The sequence below is a fragment of the Panthera pardus genome, unplaced genomic scaffold (genome assembly GCF_024362965.1).
Source record: "Panthera pardus isolate Hobbes unplaced genomic scaffold, ASM2436296v1 HiC_scaffold_22, whole genome shotgun sequence".
Classification (NCBI taxonomy): Eukaryota; Metazoa; Chordata; class Mammalia; order Carnivora; family Felidae; genus Panthera; species Panthera pardus.
Window position 1 is genome coordinate 11,259,597 of NW_026526788.1, and position 25,187 is coordinate 11,284,783.

The window sequence follows — 25,187 nt, forward strand, 5'->3', positions numbered from 1 at the left end:
TTTGCAGCCTCTCCTTGTAGGTGAAGCAGACCACCCCACCGGCTGGGGTCGGCCTTGGCCATGTGATCTTCAGTGGCCAAAGGTATGTTAGCAGACGGGCAGCGGGCGGAGGTTGAACCGTGCCGGTGTGATGGTGACGGTCCCCTTGTGCTCTTGGGACCTATCAGGTGAAGAACACGATCCCGTGTTCTTAGCTGCTAGTTCCAGAATGAACTGGCCTGTGGAGCAGACCAGGACCCAACCCACAGAGTTGAGCCAAGCCCAAGTGATCCCAGCTCAAAGCCCAGCCAGGCCGCACGACTGTGAGCACGGAAAATAAATGTTCACTGTTGGGGCGCCTGGGTGGCTCAGTCGGTTAAGCGTCCGACTTCGGCTCAGGTCATGATCTCACGGTTCATGGTTCAAGCCCCGCGTCGGGCTCTGTGCTGACAGCTCAGAGCCTGGAGCCTGCTTTGGGTTCTGTGTCTCCCTCTCTGCCCCTCCCCGGCTCATGCTCTGTCTCTCTCGGTCTCAAAAAAAAAAAAAAAAATGTGCACAGCTATTCACGACTATTTGTTACACAGCATTATAGCAACAACCAAATAAGATAAATCCCATATAGGAACTCACTTAATTAACCTCTGCTTAACTAGATTACTATATCAACTGATGCCTTCTTTTCTCCCGTAGATACCTGAACTGACACCCAATGACTCCTAAATGCTCATAACTAGTAGGCTGATTTGTTATAACATCTTTCCACTCTTTCCAGTTGAACTGTATGCTTGCTGAGAGTTAGAGATTTGTTCTCAGACTTACTTATGCCTGTTCTGTTTGTTATAACAGTTTAATTGTTTAATGCATTTTGATTAATTTGGTTAAATGTGACTTCAAAAGCCTGTATTGTTTGCATGAAGATTACATTTTACTCTTTGGAAGACCTCAATAAAAGTCACTAGAAACTGATAAAAATTCAATTTTTATCAGTTTATTTTAGTCTACTCTTGGTAAATAAAAATCATACAAATATGGAAGGATTTGCATTTAACGTTGGGGTTCCCAAGTGGGGTGCCTGGGTGGCTCAGTGAGTTAAGTGTCTGACTTCAGCTCAGGTCATGATCGCATGGATCACGAGTTCAAGCCCCACGTGGGGCTCTGTGCTGATAGCTCAGAGCCTACAGCCTGCTTCGGATTCTGTGTCTCCCTCTCTCTTCCCCTACCCCACTCGCACTCTGTCTCTCTCTCTCAAAAATAAACAAACATTAAAAAACTCTAACATAAAATAAAATAAAATAAAATAAAATAAAATAAAATAAAATAAAATAAAATCGCTTCCCAAGTGTTTTAAAATTGTCATTCCTTTTAAAGACACTGAAACTGAGGTTAAAAATCATGAATTACGGATTATTTATTGAAGAATGATGATGTGGCATTTGACATCCCCAAAACCCTGATCCTACGTGCAAATATCAGTGACCTAATCTACATTTACCCGTTTTAAGTTTCAATAAACTGTGGGAGGTATGCATGTGTATCATTTATTTATGATTCCTTGAGGATCGTAAACAGTTTTCCGTTAACGACATTAGCATAGAAGGTCCGGAACTTTTGCAACTGAACTTCACGCTACTCTTGGAACTCTGTACTTAATCCTAGAATCAATGTGTGGCATCATTTAGAGAACGAAGGAGAGCAAGACTTAGAATATTCCTGTGCCTCCCTTGGGGCTTCTCAAATAGGTTTTCCGGAAGATGCTTTAAATGTCTCTTGTTAGCAGGCAATAGTGTAAAGTCCACATCGACAACGAAGTCACCGGTAGTGATCGGTTTAGCTCCTCTTTAGAGCAAAAGAAGAGAGAATTATTTCTCATGTGTTCTAACTTAAGAGTAATCAGTAATTCAGCTTATCTTACCTGCTCATTCCCAGTTTTGTCTCCCTCTCTTTTCATTCTTTGCTTGGAACGGTAAAATGCGCTCCCGGAATACTTAAATTTTGTTAGTTTTCCTAGTCTGCTGTTTTCTTTCATGCTTGATGTGGGCTGGGCCTTATCTCGTGGCTTGTTTACAGATAGCCATAATGACTATGGCCCTAACATATGGCCCTATGTCACCCCAAGTACATTCCCAAGTGGCTGCCTTTAGAGAGCTTTTCCTTCCGGGAAATTTTACTTTAACTAGGAAAGAAAAAGTCCTCTTTGAACTACTCTCCCAAGTGTACAGTTGACAGAGGTGGAAAATCGGGCCTACCCTTGACGGAGGGGAAGGGATTTGGAGGGTGTGCGCATTTCTTAGAGAAAGAACAGGACAGTTGAAATAATTCTTGCTTGGATGTCAGCTAGGGGAGCATCTCGGCAACAGCAACGAGGCGAACGAGCCTGGAGAAGACTTTTCTGCTGATTAGTCTCTTTTCCAGAGCCTCTCACGGGCTTGCACGCAACTTTGAGCCCAGAAGTGCATGCGTCAGGAGAATGACTTCATCAAGTCTATGATTTTCCTATACACACGCTGAGGAGCGTCGAGGCCCCAGATGAAATCAAAGTGGTTCCAATCAGGCAACAGGTCGAAGTAACGGAGATTCCTGATCTGGGGGAGTATCCTGGCCACATCCTGGGGCGTTACAAGGACATCATTGCCCCCAACCCACATAGCGGTAGGCACTCTCATGGTGGTCAAGTCATAGAGTGGGGGGCGGCTCTGGAAGAGACAGAAAGAGCATTCGTGACAGAAAACTCCTCATGGCCACCACTGGGTTCCGATAAGCAGACAGGCTGCTCAGTGAGCATTTGCTACGATCATAGTTCTTTCAGGCTCTGGGAAGTAGAAATATTACCTGCAGTGGTCCCTGTCTTCAAGGAGTGGGAAGGAACAAGGTAAGATAGGTACATAAGCATTTGCCTACAAAGTAGGTATGTCAAAAGCCAAAAAATGGCAGGGAAGGTAAAGAAGAAATGACTTCCGACTGGGGGTTTCACAGAAAAACGAGTCATTTGAAATGACTTTTGAGGGAGCGTTGGATTTTGACAGATAGGGTTGAAGGCGGGAGGGCTTTCTAGCCAGTGGTAAGAGTGTGTACCCCCCAGTAAGGATGGTGAACTGTCCCGGGAACCCCAGGAAGAAAATACATGAGTGGATGAGGTAGGAGACAGACAGTCAAGGTCCAGACTCCAGGCTAAGGTATCTTGACATCTTTCAGAAGTCGGGGGAAGTGAGGCAGGGTCACTTCTCAGAGCTCTGTCTTAAGATGACTGCATGGGCATCGTATGGGATGACCTTGAAGAAGGAACAGGCTGGAGGTAGGTCCTGAAACCATCTAGACAGGCAGTAGGGATGGTCCAGAGAAAGGGATAATGGAAGCCACAGGGATGATTAGATTCTCCAAGGGAGAAAGGAAGAGGGGTATGAAGAATCTTGGAAGAGGTTGACAGTTTGCGAGTGCGGGGAATGGAAAGTAGCCAGTGTAGACGGAGGACAACAATCAAAAAAGGAAGGAAGGGGTGCCTGGGTGGCTCAGTCGGTTAAGAAGCCGACTTCGGCTCAGGTCATGATCTCGTGGTTTGTGGGTTCGAGCCCCACATCAGGCCCTTTGCTGATAGTGTGGAGTCTGTCTGTCAAAATAAATTTATTTTTAAAAAGGGAAGGAAAAACGCAAGAGCACTACGTTATTGAAGTCTACGTTGGGGCAGTGAATGGCAAGGAGGCTATGGTGACTGGCAGACCATGTTACCTGAAGGCAAGAACGGGCCATTGGATTTGGTAATGAAAAGCCACAGGCCACTTTACATAAAGTAGCTGTATAGAAAGATGAAGGCCCAAACTACATATCCCAGGGTTCAGGAATGAGTGGAAGAGGGGAGGAAGTGGAAAAAGTCAGCCTTTTTAAATATTAAAAAATGTTGGTTACAAACAGAGGGATGGATTAGTGAGCGATAGAATCGGTAGGTTGACAGAAGGTTGTTTGTTCATTTTCCAAAAGGAATAGCAGTTCACTGAAGACGATAGAAGGAGCCAGGAGGAAGAGGAGGTGGGAAGAGATGGGGTCAAGGGCACAAGCCCTCAGACTCGGGAAAGAAGAGGGCCTCCATTTTGGGAGAGAGGAGGGAAGAAGAGAATCAAGGGGACAGAGACATTTTAAGGTGGATAAGAGGGGCATTAAGAAATTTCATTTATGGGGCGCCTGGGTGGCTCAGTAGGTTAAGCGTCCGACTTTGGCTCAGGTCATGATCTCACGGTTCGTGGGTTTGAGCCCCACATTGGGCTCTGTGATGACAACTCAGAACCTGGAGTCTGCTTCTGAGTCTCTCTCTCTCTCTGTCTGTCCCTCCCCCACCTCTCAAAAATAAACATTAAAATTTTTTTTTAATTTTTTAAAAAAATTAAAAAAAAAAAAAGAAATTTCATGTATGCAGCCAATAAGTGTTAAGGGCCCAGGACATGCCCAGTATCTTGCCAGGTGAGAAAACACCGGTGAAGAAAACAGAAAGGAATATCTGCCCTCACGGAGCTCACACGGGCTAATTCTCTTGTTCTCTGTCAAACACAGTGCACACAGAGACTGCGCTGGGAATTTAAGAGGGCAAAATGTTGAGACCAGAATATAATAAAAATTGACTTCACATGGCCTAAAAGCAGACACACATAAAACAGGGTTGGCCTGAACTAAGGTAGGACCATCTATCGAACCGCTGAGAAATTCTAAGCACGTTGACGCTCTCCCATACTTAAGTCAGCACGTTGCACCCTTCAATCTTACAATTTTATTTGTTAATTTTGCCTCAATAAAGCTGAAAAAGAAAGGACTGTGACTAACAATGGTCTTAAGGGAGTGTGTGAGATTTTTGTTTCATTCTCTTATAAACAGAAACAATATACAAACATGCAATATACAATATAACGTGCTCCTTAAAAATAATGGAAGTGGAAATATGTAAAATCCCAAATGAGAGCCTCCTTTATTCCTTCACATTCTTCCCCTTCATTCTACCTTTCGTCTCCTCTGTGAAGGTAATCTCTTTAACATTTGTTGGTGGGTTTGTTTATTTGTTTGTTTTCCTGGCCCGATTCTAAGAATTTGCAAATATATGCATCTGTGACTATACATGGTCTGAGGGGCAGGGGAAAACTTCGGGGGTAGCAGAAATGTTTGGTATCTTGATTGTGGCATGGTTACATGAATGAATGTATTTGTCAAAACTCACCGAATTGGAAAATCAGCGAATCTTATTGAATGTAAATCACGCCTTAATCAAGCTTAAAAACCAGTAAAAACATACATACCTCTCTTAGTCGTCTTAAGGTCTGGTAGAATAATTTCTCTAACAATTCAATCCATTAGTGAGAAACTGACTGGTCTAATAAATAGCCTTAACTATATATCAGTCTGGGAAAACATTGGAAACATTTAATTTAGCGAAAGAAATGATGCCAAGAGGATTAATCCCAAGTACGGAGGGTTAAGCGGGTGTACAAATCGTAGTGTGAAAAGTCAGAGGGAAAAAAGATACCAAAGGCTCAAGTCTTCATGGGTAGATAATATTCCTTCAATGTTCTTGCGGGATCCTATTTTTTTCCTGTTGGTATCAGGAACTGGGTATTGATCTATTCTGTACATTTTCATAGATTTTTATAAAACGATTTCCATTAATATACAGTCAACAAAATTATGTTAAAGAAAACACCTCAGTAACATTGACTAGATCTTGCCGTTACCGTAAATGAAAAAGCAAGATTAAAAATTGTGTCGGGGGAGTGCCTGGGTGGCTCAGTCAGAACAGCATCTGACTTTTGATCTTGGGGTCATGAGTTCGAGCCCCACGTGCGCTGCAGAGATGACTTAAATAAATAAAACTTTAAAAAATATGTCTAGAAGCAGCGGTAGTGAGAAGATCGGAAAAAATGCAGTAAAATATTGACACGTCTAGTGTTCTCTGGGTGGAGGGATTACAAATTATTTGAATTCCTTAAGATATGCCTTTTTTATTTCTAGACTTTCTGCGATGAATGCATATTTAAATGAGACGTTTCTTAAAAAGCTCTATCAATGAGAATGCCACCAATGGCCAGGTAAGACTCTTTTCACTCTCTGATAATTTCTTTCTCTTTTTTAGTGTTTATTTCTTTTTGAGAGAGAGAGAGAGAGAGAATGTGTGAGTGTACCTGTGCGCATGAGCAGGGGAGGGGCTGAGAGAGGGAGAGACAGAGCGTGAGCGGAGGAGGGGTAGAGAGAGAGGGGGCAGAGGATCCAAAGTGGCTCTATGCTGACAGCAGCGAGCCCAACGCGGGGCTCCAACTCACCGACCGCAAGATCATGACCTGAGCTGGAGTCGGAGGTTTAACCGACTGAACCCCCCGGGCGCCCCTCTGATAATTTATTATAATTTCTCAAAAGCTGGCTTCTGGGGAAGTTCCGAGCAGCTCACCTGATTGTAATGATGCATGTTCTCAGCTTCGCTTCCCCAGTCATACGCCCTGAATTCATCTGATCCGTAAAGCTGAAATAAATGTGTTTTGGAAAAGTAATTAGAGTAACAGCCACAACTGTTAACAGCAAGTCTTGGGAAACCACTAGGCACTGGTTAGAAAAAAAAGGCTCCTGGAGCACCAGAAGGATATAAATACATTTTCACTACTAGAAGCACAAGGTCAACAGAAAGGGAAGCAAGGATCTCCCTTGGTTTGAAGGAAGAACTCATGGAAAATCTACACCCCTCGGGGGGGCAGTCAAATCTCTGGGGGAAGGTTCGGTCTCCTCAGGCTTTCCCTGGCTACCTCTCGCTTCAGCTCAGGGTCTATTTTACAAGCTCCGATCTAAGATAGAGTTCACTTATGTCACCTACTTGCTCTCCACCATACCTTGCCCTGTCCTTTAAAATCGGGGGACTCAGGGGCGCCTGGGTGGCTCAGTCGGTTAAGCGTCCGACTTCGGCTCAGCTCATGATCTCACGGTTTGTGGGTTTGGGCCCCGCGTCAGGCTCTGTGATGACAACTCCGAGCCCAGAGCCTGCTTCGGATTCTGTGTCTCCCTCTCTCTCTGCCCCTCCCCCGCTCACACTTTGTCTCTCGCTCTCTCTCAAAAATAAACATTGAAAAAAAATTTTTTTTTTAAAATCTGGGGAAATCAAACCAAAGACCGTGTCAAGGACAAAGCAGACACCGGCTTTGAAGCTTCTTAGGGTAGACCGGCTAACCCTCTTCTTTCGGATGTAGTGAAATAAGCTTGGAATAGTTTTCCACGAAAAAGACACTACCTGTTTTATATGCAGGATGTTCTGTATCGATGATCCAGTGGGAGCGTGTGACATATACACGTCCATCCGACTCTGAAGGGAAATAAAACACGGTACAGCAAAACTCACCCAATGAAATAAACTACCCCTTCCAGAAGCCGAGAGCAATGGTGCAAAGAATTAGCAAATGGAAGCTGGGGTTTTGGAAATGACCAGGCGGGTAAGATAAATAAATCATGCCAGGCGCTTGAATGTGAGTAAACCCCGCGTTGCTTGGGAGCAAACTGCCATCAGCTTGGAAGCCGTGGGTTAATTGGCTGGTTTTGAAGTAGGAGAAGCGACGATGATCATCACGGGGCAGTGTGCTTTAGGAAGGTGCTGTGTGCGAGTGTAGGGATGTGGTGTGCGTGTGCAGGGGTGTGCACTGTCACAAATCACGAGGCCGAAAAAACCCGGATTTCAGGAAGTAACTTTGTTCATTAGGAGCTTTGTGACTTCGGGCAAGTCATTTCACATTTCCGAGTTTCTGTATTTTCACCTAATAAGTGAACATACTAAAAAATCCTACCGTGCCAGGCTTTTGTGAGGATAAAAATAAAGTATCGCAAAAGAAAAGCAAAAAACAATCGCTTCCCTAGGTGCTGTACTTTGGCCTTTGCAAAAGAATAGAGAGATGAAAATTATAGAGCTATAATAGTAATTGTAATCCTATGTCCTAGAATACTGTATAATGAAAGCGATCAAGGGAACTATCAGAAATATTTACTTTTGGGGCGCCTGGGTGGCTCAGTCGGTTAAGCGCCCGACTTCGGCTCAGGTCATGATCTCACAGTTCCCGAGTTTGAGCCCCACCTCGGACCCTGTGCTGACCGCTTGGAGTGTGGAGCCTGCTTTGGATGCTCTGTCTCCCTCTCTCTCTCTCTGTCCCTCCCCCACTCGCGCTCTCTCTCTCAAAAATAAATAAACACTTAAAAAAATTAAAAAATACATTTACTTTTGAATAAGCAGGCTTTGAACAATGGTTCCCATTGTATTTCCGTTGGGCACAACTTAGCCTCTTGAATAGGGGTAGAGCGGGCTGGCAGAGACCAGCTATTTGAGAACTAGCCTCACTGTCACAGCCTCACTGGCCGCCATATGGAATTCAACCACATCAGTCCGCAAATGTAAACTCCTCCTTCTCCTCCTCCTTGAATTCTCCTACCAGGAAACAAAGAGTTGATGAAACAAGACTGTTCCTTTTCTGTGGGAAAGGGATTCGACCTCCATTCCATTGTGTCTTGTGCTTTGTAAGTGACGTGAGGAGTTTTATCTGAGGCCAACAGCACCCAGCAAATGAAGGCACACAGGAGACAAATTCAATGCTTGGATGTACTTCTTTTCTCTTCTGGGATTATTATTATTATTTAGGGCACAGGAGTGGTTGTAAAATGAAATGGATGGTAGTAATGGTGGCTGAGAGTAAACAGGTGAACCCTCTACTCATGGTGGGACATCATCGTTTTCCTGTGTGTGACCAGGGACAGAAGGATGACTCTGCCTATTCTTTTCCCCGGTCTTCACAGTCGTGGTCCATTGAATACCTCATCTATGCTTAGCCAATCTTTGCCCTTATGCTTTAGAATATCGTATCAACCTTTGCCGTTTAATAGATACATCAACGAGAGCCAAAGAAAAGCTGGAATTTCTTAGAGCATCCAATGGTCCCCTGATCATCATACATACCACGTTCATATTTTTCTTGTTGGCTCCAGCCCATAAGGACATAATTTCACTACATATCACCCATAATATCTTATTGTTGCAGATTTTGGTAGAAGGTGCCTTGCCCATCTTATCTTCTAAAAAGAAACCTTTGGTACCAAAAAAACGCTGTGAAAAGAAAAAAGAAGTATCCTTTCAAGAACCATTTGCAGACTCCTTGATGTTCCCCTCCATCCCCAGGAATGAGGATTCTCGGGAGATCTGTTTGTGTTTGTATTTGCTGTTTTTGCCAAGGAGACCAAGTCATCCGGGAAAAGAAACGACTCATGAATCCATCTCCCTCGAGGGAAGACTGTCTGCTCAACTCTGCCCAAATGTAGAAAACGTCCCAAACTGAACTGAGGTCAACACCCTTTGCAACAGACCTGTCAACCACACAAAAGGGAACTTACGTCACTTGAGCTTACAGTGAACAACACAATAAAACCACTATGAAACCAGTCATTAGGGACTATGGAGATTCTTCCTTGTATTAGTTCACAATTGTTTTTTTCCATTCCCACCACTTCGCCCTAAACCAGGGCTTGATTTTATATAAAAGTTACTATGAAAACTGAATTGGTCTCCTTGACTTCATTTTGACCCCAATCCATTTTAGCCGACACCCCAATTTTGGCAAAACGCGATGCTTTTTGTGGCGTGAACTTTTTAGAGAATCAAAAAGCAAACAGAAAAAAAAAATCTTTGGATGGATAAAGTCCCAAATCCACATTGGGCACCAAACTGTTTTTTCAGCCCTTGGAAAATAACCAATAAATGTCTGAATGAATAATCGGGCTGTAGGACATTTGGGTTTGGGCATCTTAACAAACCTCCCCTATGAGAAAGGGTGTATTATTCAGGCTTATGTAACACACGATCCAAGATGGGATCCTCAGACACATTTCGGTGAAAACGAGCCTACCTTGATTACGGAATTTGGAAGTAGAAAAAAACTGGTAAAAATGCCCGTGGGATATTTGAATGAGACCACAGGACCCAAGGCAAAATTCATTTTGATTCTTTGTGCCAGTTCAGGCATGGTGCAAAAGGCTACAAACCCTAAGAGAACAGGAGACAAGACAATCTTGTAAAAATTAGAAATACCGAGGCAATGTCTGTACTAACAAAAGTAGGACTCTGCTTTGACGGGTTGTCTTTCTATTGCAACAATCTTGCGGATGAATTGGGAAACTTCTGAGATGTTCTGCAAAGATAATCTGCCTTCAGTCCCTCTGCTGTCAAGTGTCCATTTTTCTCGGATTCTGAACAATGTACCTTGGTCGGGGAGAGCGAGGGGATAAGCTGTTGGAGCCGCCCCTGCCGAGGGGCCGGGGGCGTCTTCGCTCACAGGCATGGGCTAAGTGCGGGCAATGCTGTCATTTTACCACCAGCTCTGAGATGCCGGGATGAGTCACAGAGCTTCTAGGAGCAAATAATTGGTTCATGGGAGGTGGAACAATCAGTTCTTTATGTAGTATCATCCAGTTATTCCACAATTTGTCTTTCTCACAGTGCAACCAGATTTCACTACTCCCAGTGCTTAACTGGATGCTTACCAGCCTCCAGAATCTTCCCTGCTTTCCCTCGGTCCACTGTGGTCCTGGGAGACCAGCAGTCTCTACCTGCTCTGATTTTCCTGCAACACTACTGCACCTGTTTCTAGTCCTCCCGGGACCCTGTCAGTGTGTGTGTGTGTGTGTGTGTGTGTGTGTGTGTGTGTGTGTGCGTGTGTGCACACGTGTCGCAAACGCATGGGGACACAGCCGTAGCAGAGAATTTTTTCCCCTGAAATTCTTCTTGAACCATTGAAGTCATCTTGGCCAAAAAAAGAACTGACTTTGTATTGATGGGCTGAACAGCTGCTACAAAGACTGAAACGGGAATGCGGGTAGGGGGACACTTCTCCCCAGATCTTTGGAGATGTGCGGAGAGGAGTTTTTCCACGCTCACACTCACTAGTCTTGGGCTGGAGCCTGGGTTGCTAAACACCTTGCCAGGGACGGGCCCTTCTCACAGGCCAAAAATTGCTCTGCTGCAAGTGCTCCCTGGAAAAGAGCATGCCCTAAATGCAATGCAGAGCCCTGCTGATGGGATCATTTGTTTTCTTTGCGGGTCAGACAGAAGAGCATCCCTACGTGCTGCCCACTTTTCTAGACCCCACTCGAGTCATTCCTTCTCCTTCCGGTCCTTCCACATGTCCCACACCCCACTGGGGGCTGTCAGACTGACCTGCTTTGAATCTGTGCTCTTTCTGCTAAGACACCCTGACCAAGGGTCCTCAACACAAGACCCTAAACATAGTCAATGCTCGCTAAGTGTGCGCTAGGATACTGCAATTATTTGCCAGTTAGTGGCAGGTTTTTTGTTTGTTTGTTTTGTTTTGTTTTTGTCTCATTAAAATTTTTTATAGCCTTTTATTTATTTTTTTCTTTTAAAAAAAATTTTTTTTTTAACGTTTATTTATTTTTGAGACAGAGAGAGACAGAGCATGAACGGGGGAGGGTCAGAGAGAGGGAGACACAGAATCTGAAACAGGCTCCAGGCTCTGAGCGGTCAGCACAGAGCCCGACGCGGGGCTCGAACTCACAGACCGCGAGATCGTGACCCGAGCCGAAGTCGGCTGCTTAACCGACTGAGCCACCCAGACGCCCCTATATCCTTTTAGAATATGTCCTGGGATGCTCACTGGCTGTTCCAAACATATCAATATAAAGCACCAATAAATATACATCTGCTGTTGATGCTAATGGTGATAAGGAGACTGTAAGATTACTTATTTATTTTGCATAGTTTCACCCCAGCTAAAATATTGCATTCCACGTAATCTCTTAAAATGGAAAACGTTAGTGGAAGATCGCTAACAAATTGGCATTATTAATAGTATGGCTTCCTCTAAATTTGTACTTGGAACTGGATTTTTTATTTCTTTCTAAAAGATGTAGTAAATCATTAAGAAGTACATTTTCAGAGAGTAGGATCTTGGGCTTTTGAGAATTTTTCTACATAGTGCTTACATTTAATTGCGATGCCATAAATATTAAGTCACATGCTAAATGGGCCCAGTTGACGTATGCTTTTGTGTTTCAACTAAAAAAAAGTGATCATATGTTTTCAGTTTGTTCATATAGAGATATAACATCACCCTTTTACTATTTTTTAAAAATCCCATAGGGGTTGTGAGGCAGGTATGATTGATACATATTTATCATTCTTCAGGGTTATTTCAAGGCATCAGGCTTTACTTTTTCAGCTCAGAGGGGACCTAGATGCTTAACTCTTTGGAAATACTTCTTTAGATTTGGGGCACATGGAAATTATATCACGGTTACAAATGTGCTGTTGGGACCAGACATGGAGGAAAGATTTGTCCTACACACGGTCTCTGAAATTCAAGTTCACAACCACATAGGGCACTAGGATTTCATGTCCGGCACAAGACAGAGAATTAAGGGCAGATTCACAACCACTTAGGGCACTAGGTTAACACGTAAGACGAACTCTTGCAAGGCTCCGACCTTGTAAAACACGGACATTTGTAAACATACCTATTGTCGTGCCAAGGGAGTGTCCAATGAAATACAGCTTCTCCTGACCAGTTTTATTTACAATGAAGTCTATTATTCCCGGAAGATCGTATTTGGCCATTTCATCAAAACTGCAAAATAAAACAGGGGCTTATAAACACTCGCTCCTAAGTTTAAGACGCAGAGCACCTGCTCACTTAGTTTTTATACACAGAATTCTGTGCTGTTCACTCATTTGCCTTGCATTTCATTATTTATCCGGTCATGTGCGGGCTATTGGAGCCTTGTTGGCTGCATTTCTATGCGTTACTTTTAACGGGGCTGATTTCAAGACTTGTGTGTGCTGTCCGCCGGTCACTCCTACCCTTTCTCCCCTTCATCCCCTTCCCTTTTACATCTGGTTTTTCTGCCTCTACTTCAAACACTCCCAGGGCGCTTGCAAGATTCATGCTCAGCTTTGGAAACAGAAGTGGTTGCAAATCACGACTCTGGCTGAGTAACTTCTGATGAATTACTTAAATGCTCTGAGCTTCAGGTTCCTCATCTGGGAAAGCAACATAATGCCAGGGATGTAGGAAGGCTGCTAAAGGTCGTCTTGTAGTAAACAGGCTCCACCTTTCCGACCAAGGGCCACGGACACAAAATATTATCCTGATGTTTGCCCCTGCCCCAAATTTACTCTATCCTTCCTTTATTCTTCCCCTGCCAGTGGGTGCTGACCATTTCATTCGTGTGCTAGGAATGCACCTTCTGTTCTGGCGCTGGCTTGCAAACCAGCAGGGAGGTTAGCCTTGGGAAGTCTCTTGCAGGCATCAGCCTGTCCTCTGATGCCCGCAGAGAACACTTTCCCTAAAAGAAGCAGGCAGCGTATTAGACCATTGTTCTCCATTGTCCATTAGCAAGGTTTTAAAGACCTCCTATTGGGTCTGTGCTGAAAATGGTATTTAATACCGTCTCAACCAGAGTTTCTGTAAACAAAATCGAGTACTGGTACACATCATCTCTGCAAAACTGAGTGACCGTCCGAGGGGAAAGACCTGTATTCGTAGCGTCGGAATGCACATAAGCTTCTCGAGGGCCGGTACTTAGCCTACCGTTGAGCGCTCAGGGCCCAGAACTATGCAGAGACGAGACACTCCGCAAACATTGGTTGAATGAGTGTGTGCACCGGTCCTAGAAATGTCCTGAGCTGCCCCTTGAGACACGCTTATAATGTACAGTATTGGACAGAACCGGATGTTAAAATGATCCTGGGAAAATGATGTAACTTGCTTGTGGGAGAATCAGTGGAAATCAAACTCCTTGCTATTTCTCTGCTTTGAGAAGTTAGTAGAAGCTACACGGAACCACGTGACTCCCAATGTTGCAGATTATTATTAATATCACCCACACTATTATATTCAAAGCAATGGTCCCAAAGTCTCTTCATGATTTTTCTTAGATACCGCTTACCTAAAGGCCCAGAATTTTTCTTCAGTCACTGAGAGCGTCTTGTGTCTTCTTGACCAAGTGTTTCCCCGACTGTTTCCCATCCAGACATCGTAACCTGCATCTGCTAGGAGGAATCCAAGGCTGCCATTGGCATAATTCTCAAGCCAAGAGGCATTGTCTGCAAACAAAGCGTGTTGCAAGTACACAACTGGGCGGGGACCTGGAAGGAGGCAGGAAGAGAGAGAGGAGAGAGAGAATAATTTATGATAAGTAGACCATCTCAGGAACATGATAGAAACACACACATGCCCAGAAAAAGCAAAAACCTAATCAGCAATCACCTTTCCCTTTCATATAGAGCATTTGGTTAACATGGTGTAAGTTTCTTGAGCACATGCATTGCACCTAGTGGTATGTTGACAGATGGCCACGGATGAGCTTGTTAAATTCTCATAACAACTCCAGAAAGTAGCTACTATTTTAAGGATCCTCATTTTCCAGAGGAGGAGACGCGGCTTTAGAAGGTAGTTAGGTGACTTTCCCAAGGGGCCACCCAATTAACGGGGTGCAGAGCCAGGACTCAAGCCCGGTTCTGTTTCACAACCAAGTGGGTGCTTGTAATGGTGCTCAGTGCTCCATGAACTCACTTTTGCGTACCTCCTGGGTCTGGCTGGCGGAGACGTGAAAATGATCATGCTTGATGGTGTTCTGTGCCTCTTCCAGGGAGGAGGGGGATGTGACCGTAAATGGACAGCATCTGGCTCCTTGCCAAGCTTCTAGCCAAACCCCCCCGCCTCTGCCTACTGGAGAGCATTTGAAAACCCAAATACAATACAACCAGCTCAACACCCCTCTGACAACAACCGAATTCCTGAGGGAGAGAGTCTTCAGGGTGGAAAGTTCCAAAAAAGTCACCATCATTCAATGGGTAAGAGCACATGCTCTCTGGAGCCAGGCTGGATTTGAATTCTGATTCCATCACTTGCTATTTGTGTGACCTCGAGAACCTGCTTTGCCTTATCATCTGTAAAATGATAACCATGAATAGTACTGACCTCATACGGATGCTGAGAGCTTTATCTGATATAAATTAATGTAAAGCTTTTAGAATAATACACTTAATAGATGGCTCTTAATTCTAAATCTTCCCCAAATCCTCCCTCCTTAAGTGAAAGCTTTCCTGGAGAAATCCTCTCCTTTTATGCTTCCTGGCCATTCCCCCCCCCGCCCCCCCACCCAACTTGGGCTTGTATTGAAACGAAACGAAGATTAATGGAAGACCCAGGATGCCGTGTTAATGTGAATTTCAGATGAACGATAAAAAAACGTTTTGTATAAGTACATCCTAAAGTGGAACTTGTATGAGAAACCGATCTGTCATTGATCTGAAAGTCACCTTTCACAGGGTGTGTCCTATTTTATCTGGTAAACCTACCTAACCCCACTCCCAGTTTTCATTCCAAAACCCTAGAATTACACGTTTCTTTGTTAGAGGCAGAGGAAGTTAAACAGCGTGATGTTAGTTGCCCCTGAATGTGACTGGCAGGAGAGCCCATGCAGCAATCTGAGTAAATGACTTTGCCCTGGAGCCTCCCCAGATACTTTGCTCAGTCTTCCCTCTTTCTCATCCCGAGATCTGCAGTTATGTGTCCCTATTTAAAGAATAATTCCTCTGCTTTTGTCTGGCTGGCTCTTTATTCCAAAATTCAGACCTTCCTAACACCATGTTCTTTCATTCCACAAAACTTCTGTCCCTCAAATCAAAACATAGGTGAATGTTCCAGGTTTCCTTCCTGGAAAAAAAGTTGCAGATATGTCACGATCATTTAACTTGATTTTTCCCCCCTTTAGCCTACAGAGAAAAGCCTGTTGATCTTTGCAGGGGCAGGAGAGACTTCACGCAACCCAGTCAACCTCACACAGCCCAGCAAACGTCTTTCCAGCAGCCAGGAAATCTGCTTTCCTGGGATGTAACAATTTTCCGCATGAGAGATCAGTAATGAACCAGCGAAATGCATGCTTTGCCTTTGCATTTACACCCCTGCCCACAAGCCAAGTCGGCCGCCTTCAACAAGATCAGTCTTGCCCTTTGTATTTTTAGCTTCTTGCCTGGCTTCAGAGAATGGGAAAAAGAATGAGGCTCCCTGTTGACTATTTAAAGACTCATCCAGTTTTGACAAACCAGTCATTCCGTTAAAGGAAAGCCAGCAGTCAATGTTAGTCATTTGCTCTCCTCCTTCGCAGGAGAGACACATCTCATACCTGTGTTTCTATCATCTGTTCGCCCGTGGGGGATTCTATTGATGCTGAGGATGTACCCGTCTTGAGTGGTGACTTCATACTCTTCACTGGGGTAGCCATTATAGGTGATGATCTCACTCTGTCCAGTGAAAATACAGGTATTAGCTCAACATCTTCTCCAGAGGTCATCAAAAGAAACCAGAACAAAGAATCTGGTGTGTGTTTATTGGGGTGAGTGATCTGAAATCTGTAGCCCCAGGTAACTGTAAGGTTAATTTACTATGTAAAGTCTTGATAACGAATAAGCAGACTATTAGAAAAGGTCTACTATTGGCAAATCTGGGGGTGAGTGGTTGGGTGGAGATATTATTTAGTATCGACCCATTCTTCCTTTTATTTTTAATATGAAATGTACTGTCAAATTGGTTTCCTTACAACACCAGTGCTCATCCCAACAGGTGCCCTCCTCATTCTTCCGACAAAACTATGTTCTCAAGCCAATTCTCCAGACCCCTCTTGGTTTAAAGATAATAAAACCACAGTCCACTAGAAGGCTGTCATATCTATGATCCAAATGGCTTAAAATATAAATTCTTAATGTTTTAAAAATATAATTTCAAAAGAGGAGGTTGCCTACAATCATGAGTTCGCTTTACGTGACTAGAGAGTATTATTTATTCAATCAGAAGAAAACATCAGCCTAGCTTGACTCAGAGAAACGTTAAAATCACCTATGTTTTTTTTTCCATCTGTTTCCTTCTCTAAGATTTTTCTGCTATCACAAGACCTTTGCTAATCTCACAACCCACGCATCAGCCCTATGTGATGTCTTTCGGAACCTCGCATGACTTACAATATTCATCCACACTTCAGGATTCGCTTCATTTTCCAAATTAAAGAAGCTACCAGCATTTAAAGTTCCACAGAGCAAACAGGTTGTTGTGAAAAACAGCCACATCGTGGGAATGCCTGACATAAGACATTTAATAATCACAGATTAATCTTATACATCCACGTTGATGAAGGGATGAGAATAATGCCCTGGTGAAAACCGAAAGACGAGCGTCCTAGAAACACCGAGAAAGCGTGGGAGGGAGCCAACGCAGTAAGCTACCTCTGAGCAGGTGAATCCATTGCTCACATGGAAACTGCTATGACCCCGTCCAGTTCTTGAAGGAAATTTAATTTAGTATGGAGGCTTATTTCTTGGTTTTCTCTTACTCAAAGTTTTTCAATTATGTCATTCAGTCTCTGCTCACCTTCCAGTTGCCGGATACCTGAAGACACCGAGGACAGGTGTCTAAGCCACAGCAAAGTGGAAAGTGCCCCTATTCTCTACCCCAACCGGCTTCCCACAAGACAAACAAGAGCAATGAGCAGAGAACCTGACTATCAGTTTCCAGGGAAGGGATTATTTGCCTTGGGGACACCCAGAGGGGAAGGTAGCGCGTTGAAATGTGTTATCTCTTCCTTGGCACGGCTTCAAAGCATTTCTTCCAAGGCAGCCCGACCTCATTGCAGTGCAGAGGGCTCGTCCTAAAGGAGCTGCAGCCCCATGGTCTGAGATTGGGATCCAGCCTCACCACGGACAAGATTTCTGACCTTGGGCAACTGATTTAACAGCTTTCTCTCTTGGTTTCCTTGTGGGAAAAATGAGGATAATGATGTAACGTCCCTCACAGGGTTACAGGAAGGATTAGTGACCTACCGTGCAGTAAGTGTATGTAAGCCCTTTCACTATTTTTCCTAATCTGAGCATGAGCCAGAAAGGAACATCAGAGAGCTTTTCCTGGAACAAATTAATGACTCACTTCTAGAAATTGAGAGCTTCCTTCTGAAGTTAATAGCTTTCCATACATTTGCTGTCCGGTTGAAGATAATCTGCTACCTGGAAACGTTATGTAATTTTAAAGGTTTTTAAACCTAGCGGTAGGTAATGTCTACTCAGTGCTGAGCTCGTGTGGAGAATAGCTCTACATACTTCGTGTATGTTATTTAAATCTCAAAGAAACTCCATGAAGTAAGTTCAATCATCCTCACCTTAACAATGAAGGAAACCAAGGCTTAGAGAGATTTTAGATCTGTCTAAGGTCACAGAGCCAACAGGTGACAGAGGGGGACCAGGAAGGCCGGCCAACTCCCAGTAGCACCCTTACATCTGAGAACCATTCCCGACCCACCTCCCGGTTGTGATCCATTTTGATCTTACCTATTTAAGGAAGCTTCCCCTGCTCCCGAAGACTCCGTGCCGATTAGGAACCTCCGGACTTCTGCATGTGACATCAGGCTGAAGAATGAGATGTAGTTGCAGTGACAGTTAGAAGCTGGAGAGAGGAGAGACCGGAAGCCCATGGAAATGAGGAAACCCTGCACTAAGGCACCGCCCAGGGCGTCTTCCTGACGCCCCAAATGTCATGATTCGCTTGTAGATTGGGAAATAGTGGTCTGCACGATGCCAAATAACCAGTTTGACTGAATCCTTCATGTTTCCACTGAGTGTCTGCCACGGCAGGGAGGGTTCAGCAACAGTTTCAAAGTCTTGCATGAGATGGGGAAGTAGGATGTACCGATCATCCTAATGGCCAAAACCAGGCATAACAATGCCTACCTTTCCAATGCCGTAGCGTTTTTGTCGTGAAGCCACGTATGTAAAAGCACTGATGTCAACCATGCAGCGTGGAGGGATGCGATTGATTGTGGCTAAGTTGTGGCAGTGAGACCATCCAGACTCCAGGCCCTGGACGCCCGGCGGAAACCAGTACTAGCATTGTGCCAGAGGAAACTGACCATCGTGGGTGCTGAACCACAGACCACGCCCCTTTACTTGAAACAAAGGGGAAGCGCACCTCGGTGGCTCAGTCTGTTGAGCGTCTGACTCTTGACTTCCGCTCAGGTCGTGATCTTCTGGTTCCTGAGTTCGAGCCCCACACTGGGCTCACACTGACATTGCAGACCCTGCTTGGGATTCTCTCTCTCTCCCTCTCTCTCTCTGCCCCTCCCCCGTTCACTCTCTCTCTCTAAATACACAAATAAAATTTTATAAAATTATAAATAAAAAAAAGTAGAAGCAGAGGCCAGAGGAGAAGGAAGGGAATTTAGTTCTACACCCCACCTCCAATAGTGGAGGCCATGTGCATCAATTTTCTGTCCCATTCTGTATTCTGTACGCCTGTAGGACCCTAGCAGCCACTGAATCTCTTGGGGACAAGAAGCAGGAAGAAAGCTACCTCCTCCTTGGCCCAATCCAGTAATTTCAGTTCTTAGTTTGGACTCATTCTCCAGTTATCTCAGAAACAAAGATATTATTTGTGTGTATCCAAACCCTAAGATCTGCTGCACTGGAATGAGAAATTTCATGCCAATCACACGAGTGTGAATTCAAAGATAGCACTCAGTTTATTGGAAGAGGTGGAAGGATTATGGACCCTCCAACCTCCTTCTGCCTTTGAGGAAAGACACCCCCCTCCCCCACTCCCCTGCCTCCCGGTTCTTCATGGCCCAATGGCAGAGGCGTGCGGGGGTGCTGGGAAACGCTCAGGGCTTCTGACTTGAAAAAGCGCTTCTAACAGAACTTTAGTGGACTCTGGAGAGTTCTAGGAAGCACAATGTTCATACTATTAGTGTTGATTCATGGTCATGGCTCCATGTGGAAATAGCATGGATGGAGTTAAACGTCTCAGGCCTTTACAGGTTGTAGCCCAGCACAAATACAAAATAATAGTGCCTACTCTCTAGAAGCTCAAATTTTCCCTGCCTTTTTTTTTTTTTTTGCCCATAATTTTAGATGCTATTAGAACTGGAGCGTGATCTTGGGCAAAATGTAGATTGAAGGGCAACTTTCTGAAGCTCTGTGGTATTTCTGATATCTTGATCCAAAGATCATATCGCAGTCTGAGCAAATTAAAAAAAAAAAATTTTTAATGTTGATTTATATATTAAAAAATTAATGTTTATTTTTTGAGAGAGATATATAGAGAGAGAGACAGAAAAAGACAGAGCACAAGTGGAGGAGGGGCAGAGAGAGAGGGAGCCCAGAATCCAAAGCAGGCTCCAGTCTCTGAGCTGTCGGCACAGAGCCCAACACGGGGCTCGAATCTACGAACCACGAGATCATGACCTGAGCCAAAGTTGGACGCTTAACCAACTGAGCCATCCTGGTGCCCCATGAGCAATTTTTTAAATGATGGCTGCCGGTTCCAATATCCAGGTAGCTAAAAATATGCAGTTGAGCATAGAACATAGGTCCTGGAATCTTGGTGTCTATCTGTGAAAATAATTCTTATTTTCCATCCAATGTTCTCATTCAAAATACATTTGCTATTACATCACATGTTTTTGTTTGTTTGTTTGATTCTTTCTCCCCCGAGGCTGGTTTTTCATAATATATACATTTGTATCAAAGGGGGATAGCTTTCCCCTGAAAACAACTGGAGGTTAAAAATATTAGGCTGTAACTAACAAGATACAAAATAGAAGCTAATGAGAATTTTGGAAAAATAAATGATTTGAAACTTTTGCCCTGGAATAAAAGACTTTGCATGGGGCACCTGGGTGGCTCAGTTGATTAAGCCTCTGAATTTTGGTTTTAGCTCAGGTCATGATCTCATGGTTTGTGAATCTGAGCCCCATGTAGGGCTCTGCACTGATGGTGTGGAACCTGCTTGGGATTCTCTTTCTCCCCTCTCTCTGCCCCTACCCCGATTGCTCTCTCTCTCTCTCTCTCAAACAAAACAAAACAAAACAAAACAAAACTTAAAAAATTTTGCCAAAAGACTTTTCATGAACAGGAACACAGAATTTGTTGCTTGCTCACTGGATGATTTATCTAATTCATTATACATCTTAAAATTCAAATAAGGCTCAATAAAGCTGCACACACACCCACAGTGTGATTGATTGGTACACTTTGGCTTTAGGAAAGGCACTTTAAATTACGTGTAGCAATTTTATTTCTTCACCCAGAAAGCAAAGTTGGCCATGCTCATAACATCTGTAAGATACAATGCTGTTTCTGAGATCGTCTGTGAGACTAAAGCAGGTTGTCGTAAACGCTGCTGTCCGTGAATCTCCATGTCACCTCCACTAGACTACACCCACCTTCACACACCGCATGGTGACAGTAAAGATGCAGAAGGGAGAAAAGGCAAATAAAATCTAAAATGCGCAAAGGAAAGACTGCTTCCATTTAAAGAGACATTATTACCCAAAGCGCAGGTCTGGGATGCCATCCACGTCCCCAGAGAGGCAGGATCAGGACTGTGTTCGTGGCAAAGGTCAAAGCTTTGTGAGAATGGAGAGGAGGGGCCATGCCATCTAATAGGAGGAGATTTATAGCATCTGGTCCTCCAAGTAGGTTTACCTGCCCAGCTGCTTACTTAATGTGCAGAACCTATGTATGGTATTCTCTACAGGTCATTTTGTACTTGAATTCCTATAGGAGGTATGTCCCAGCGGAGGTGCTTTTTTAAACACACACACGCACGCACACACACACACACACACACAGCACTTGGCCAAAAAATTCAAGTTGACTCTAGTTTGAGATACAGTCTCATCAGTTTGTGTAGGTGAATGAATGGAATGTGCAGTAAGGGTAACGTTGGTTGTTTTGATACATGGTCCTATTTCTTTTCTGAGTTAGCTTTTTATTGCTTTAAACTGCTGTTGAATCACCTTCAAATCTCCCCAGCACCCCTGAGAATGGGTAGATGGCTTTTAGCATCACAGGATCTTGATTTCATCCCTCCCCTCATCACCATCAGCATCAAACATAGTCTCCGGGTGAGTGAATTAATGAATGGATGGATGAATCTGGAAGTCCAGAAAACATCGCTTAGTTACCCAGGAAAACTAATATTATTGTTATCCATAAAAAGAGTGAACTCTTGATTATTTATTGAATATTTACTTTGCATCAGGCATCTTACCTTGTTACTCTACCAGCCTGGCTATGAATTCTGCTGGATCTCTTTGCTTTAAAAGCATACTTACAGTATGCTGCAAAGGACATTTTTCTTAATATTATTATATGGTAAATTTCATAAGAGAGCAAGCTCATAGGGAAAGTCAATCTTGCTTTGTTTTGTACTAAGTTGGAATAATGCCACCATTAGTTATAGATTGCCGCACATACTGACACAGTAAAAAATTTCTACTGGATATTCCTTTTTCTGCTTCCAATTTCTCCCTAAATCTACCCATTAGGGCACAGTCTGGTATCTTTCACGCAATCTCTCTTCTCAACCTTATAAATGCAGAATTATTCAAGTTTTTCCCTACAAATAACCAGATTTCTTAGGCCATAATAACCTCTTTTCTCTAAGCCAGCACTTTCCGATAGAAACCTGATGCAAACTACACATATCATTTAAAGTTTCTTACAGCCACGTCTCTTAAAGTGTAAGGAAATGGGTGAGATTAAGTTTTATATTATATTTCATTTAAACTAATAGATCTAAAATATGATCATGTCAACATGCAATCAATATTATTCATGTGAGACTTTAGTTTATTTCTTGTTTGTTTTGTTTTGTTTGCACTAAGTCTTTGAAACCTGATGATTCTGAGACACTCACAGCCCATCTCCGTTAGGACTAGCCACATTGTAAGTGCTTACTAGCCACATAGTGACTGTGTATTAGAGGCTAAATCTGTCTCCTATGGGTCTTGAAACTTTTCTCCAACTTGAAGGGACTCCCCTCAAAGACATAACTTTGTATCATATATTTGACCTTAGTTCTATATCCGCCTATCCAACTACTTACAGTCTGCATCATCAAATTACTTTCTCAAGTGCTTGGCCTCTGCTCCCTCACCAAGACTTGAGTCTCACTATCCCGCAAAAAGTTTTGCTCACCAATATGTAGCGACAATACTTTATCAAAAGCACAAGGGACACCAGTGTTCTCAAGGTCAGTAAATCTAGAGAGCTTGTGACGTTGACTCTACTCCAACAACAAACGCCAAACTATTGTTTAAAGTTTTTTAAAAATGATTTCATATTTCCTGGTAAAGAAAATGTCACTGAAATGATTATGCCATCATTTATTTGTTTGTTTATTTATTCTAGTGTTTATTTTTGAGAGAGAGCTCGAACGAGATGGGGAGGGGCAGAGAGAGAGGGAGACACAGAATCTGAAGCAGGCTCCAGGCTCCGAGCCATCAGCATGGGCAGCCCCACGCAGGGCTCGAAGTCACAAACTGCGAGATCATGACGTGAGCCAAAGCTGGATGCTTAACCCACTAAGCCACCCAGGTGCCCTGATTATACTGTTACTTAAATTCATTTACAAGTTCGACAGCTTCCTGGATTTACCTCTTCCAAGAGTGTTGGTTAAACAAACAAGAGTTAGAAGACATGTGTGCAATTAGTACGGATTTTTGGAGAGGTTTTGCTTTGAGATCACACTTTGATTGTCCCTAAAAGATGACTGAGTCCTTAATATGGAACTGAGAAAGTATTTGTCCATGGCTAACCTTGGGGCTCCAAATAACCATGTAGTAGCCAAAGCTTCCTTATCTCAGCTGGAGCTCTGGAAACTTCTATCTAGATTCCCTGGATCTGCCTAATGCCTTCTCCATGTTGTGGCTATTGTCATCACTTTATTTTATTTTATTTTATTTTATTTTATTTTATTTTATTTATTATTTTAAAGTTTATTTATTTTGAGAGAAAGAGAGAGAGAACTCCAGAGAGACAGGGAGGGAGAGAGAGAGAATCCCCAAACAGGATCCGCACTGTTAGTGTAGAGTCCGATGTGGGGCTCAAACTCACGAACCGTGATGTCGTGACCTGAGCCGAAACCAAAAGTCAGACACTCAACTGACTGAGCCATCCATGTGCCCCTACTGTCATCACTTTATTTTTATTTTATTTATTTATTTATATATTATTTTTTAAATGTTTATTTATATTTTAGAAAGGGAGAGAGTGCACATGAGCCAGCAGGGGAGGGCCAGACACAGAATCCGAAGAACCTGAGCTGTCAGCACAGAGCCTGACGCGGGGCTCGAACTCACAAACTGCGAGATCATGACCTGAGCCAAAGTCAGATACTTAACTGACTGAGCCACCCAGGCACCCCTGTCATTGCTTTAAAACATGCATCTGAGTCTGTTTTTTTTTTCTTTAATGTTTATTTATTTATTTTGAGAAAGAGAGACAGTGTGAGTGGGGGAGGGGCAGAGAGAGATGGAGAGAGAGAATCCTGAGCAGGCTCTGCACTGTCAGCACAGAGCCCCCACACGGGACTCGAACACACAAACCCTGAGATCATGACCTGAGACCTAACCAAGAGTCCGATGCTTAACCGACTGAGCCCTCAGGGACACCATCTAAGTCTCCTTTAAGCACTCTTGAAATTAACGCTCTGCAATGGCTTTGCAGTCACAGTTCTGTAACCGGCCAGGAAAGCCTAGAGCCCAGGCTCTGCACCCCTCTGGCACTCACCTCATCCCCTCTCTCCCTGGCTCTCTGTGCTTCTTCAACTGTCTCCAGTGAGCCTAGCTCCTGCCACCCGAGCCAGTCCCCTGCCTGGAATGGCTAAAAGACTTTACAGATCTGAGATGTACTTTTATTTGCTCAGACAAGACTTCCTTCCCCGTCCTCCTTGATGAGGGTGTCCTTCTTGTTGGTGGCTTCACCACAGTTATGATTAAAGATTTAAATTCTGTGAGGGGGCAGTTGTTAAATATCTGCTTTTACTCTTTAGTCTATAAATTTCACTTGGGCACAACAGCCTCTACCTTGTTGCTCTTTGTGGTCTCAATGCCTACTTAGATCACAACAGGCACTCACAGCATTGTAGCATTAAGAGTCAGAGCTCAGTACAGACGAGATTCTGAATTTTAGAAAACTGCTAATTTGGGGGAAATATCTACAAGCTTCAGTTCCTTAATCTATAAAGAAGGGATGAGAAAAGTACCACTTTTATAAGACTATCATGAAGATTAAACATACATGTATGCTGATTAGACTGTTAGTTACATGTGGAAAAGGTTCCATGTATTTGAAGGATGTGTAGGTGGTGATTTTATGTCAAATC

At 43.6% G+C, this 25,187-nt stretch overlaps 1 protein-coding gene across 3 annotated transcripts; it reads right to left on the reverse strand.

Annotated features, from left to right (window-relative positions):
* Window positions 1-1,369: 1,369 nt before the first annotated feature.
* On the reverse strand, window positions 1,370-23,171 carry LIPN (lipase family member N). 3 transcript variants are annotated; one of them, XM_019430077.2, is made up of 12 exons: window positions 21,347-22,534; window positions 18,353-18,430; window positions 17,955-18,031; window positions 16,997-17,112; window positions 16,165-16,282; window positions 13,924-14,122; window positions 12,493-12,602; window positions 9,870-10,006; window positions 8,927-9,073; window positions 7,223-7,294; window positions 6,395-6,466; window positions 1,370-2,672 (listed from the first exon to the last, which is right to left on the reverse strand). In XM_019430077.2, exons 4-12 carry the CDS (start codon window positions 17,099-17,101, stop codon window positions 2,439-2,441), a joined length of 1,194 nt encoding a protein of 397 aa, XP_019285622.2. In that variant the 5' UTR covers window positions 17,102-17,112; window positions 17,955-18,031; window positions 18,353-18,430; window positions 21,347-22,534; the 3' UTR covers window positions 1,370-2,438. The 3 variants fall into 3 exon arrangements, with proteins under 3 accessions (XP_019285622.2, XP_019285623.2, XP_053766212.1); XM_019430078.2 differs by lacking the exon at window positions 16,997-17,112 and having other exon boundaries at window positions 21,347-23,171; XM_053910237.1 differs by lacking the exon at window positions 17,955-18,031.
* Window positions 23,172-25,187: the final 2,016 nt, after the last annotated feature.

What these genes read in the sequence shown, in the direction of transcription:
- LIPN (XM_053910237.1), bottom strand. Translation starts at nt 17,101, where the DNA reads ATGTGGCTGTTTTTCACAACAACCTGTTTGCTCTGTGGAACTTTAAAT. An exon ending in CTGAAGTGTGGATGAATATT is followed by an intron (nt 16,283 to 16,996) that starts GTAAGTCATGCG and finishes TTCACTGGACAG; the next exon opens with AGTGAGATCATCACCTATAA. An exon ending in ACATCCTGCATATAAAACAG is followed by an intron (nt 6,467 to 7,222) that starts GTAGTGTCTTTT and finishes CATTTATTTCAG; the next exon opens with CTTTACGGATCAGATGAATT.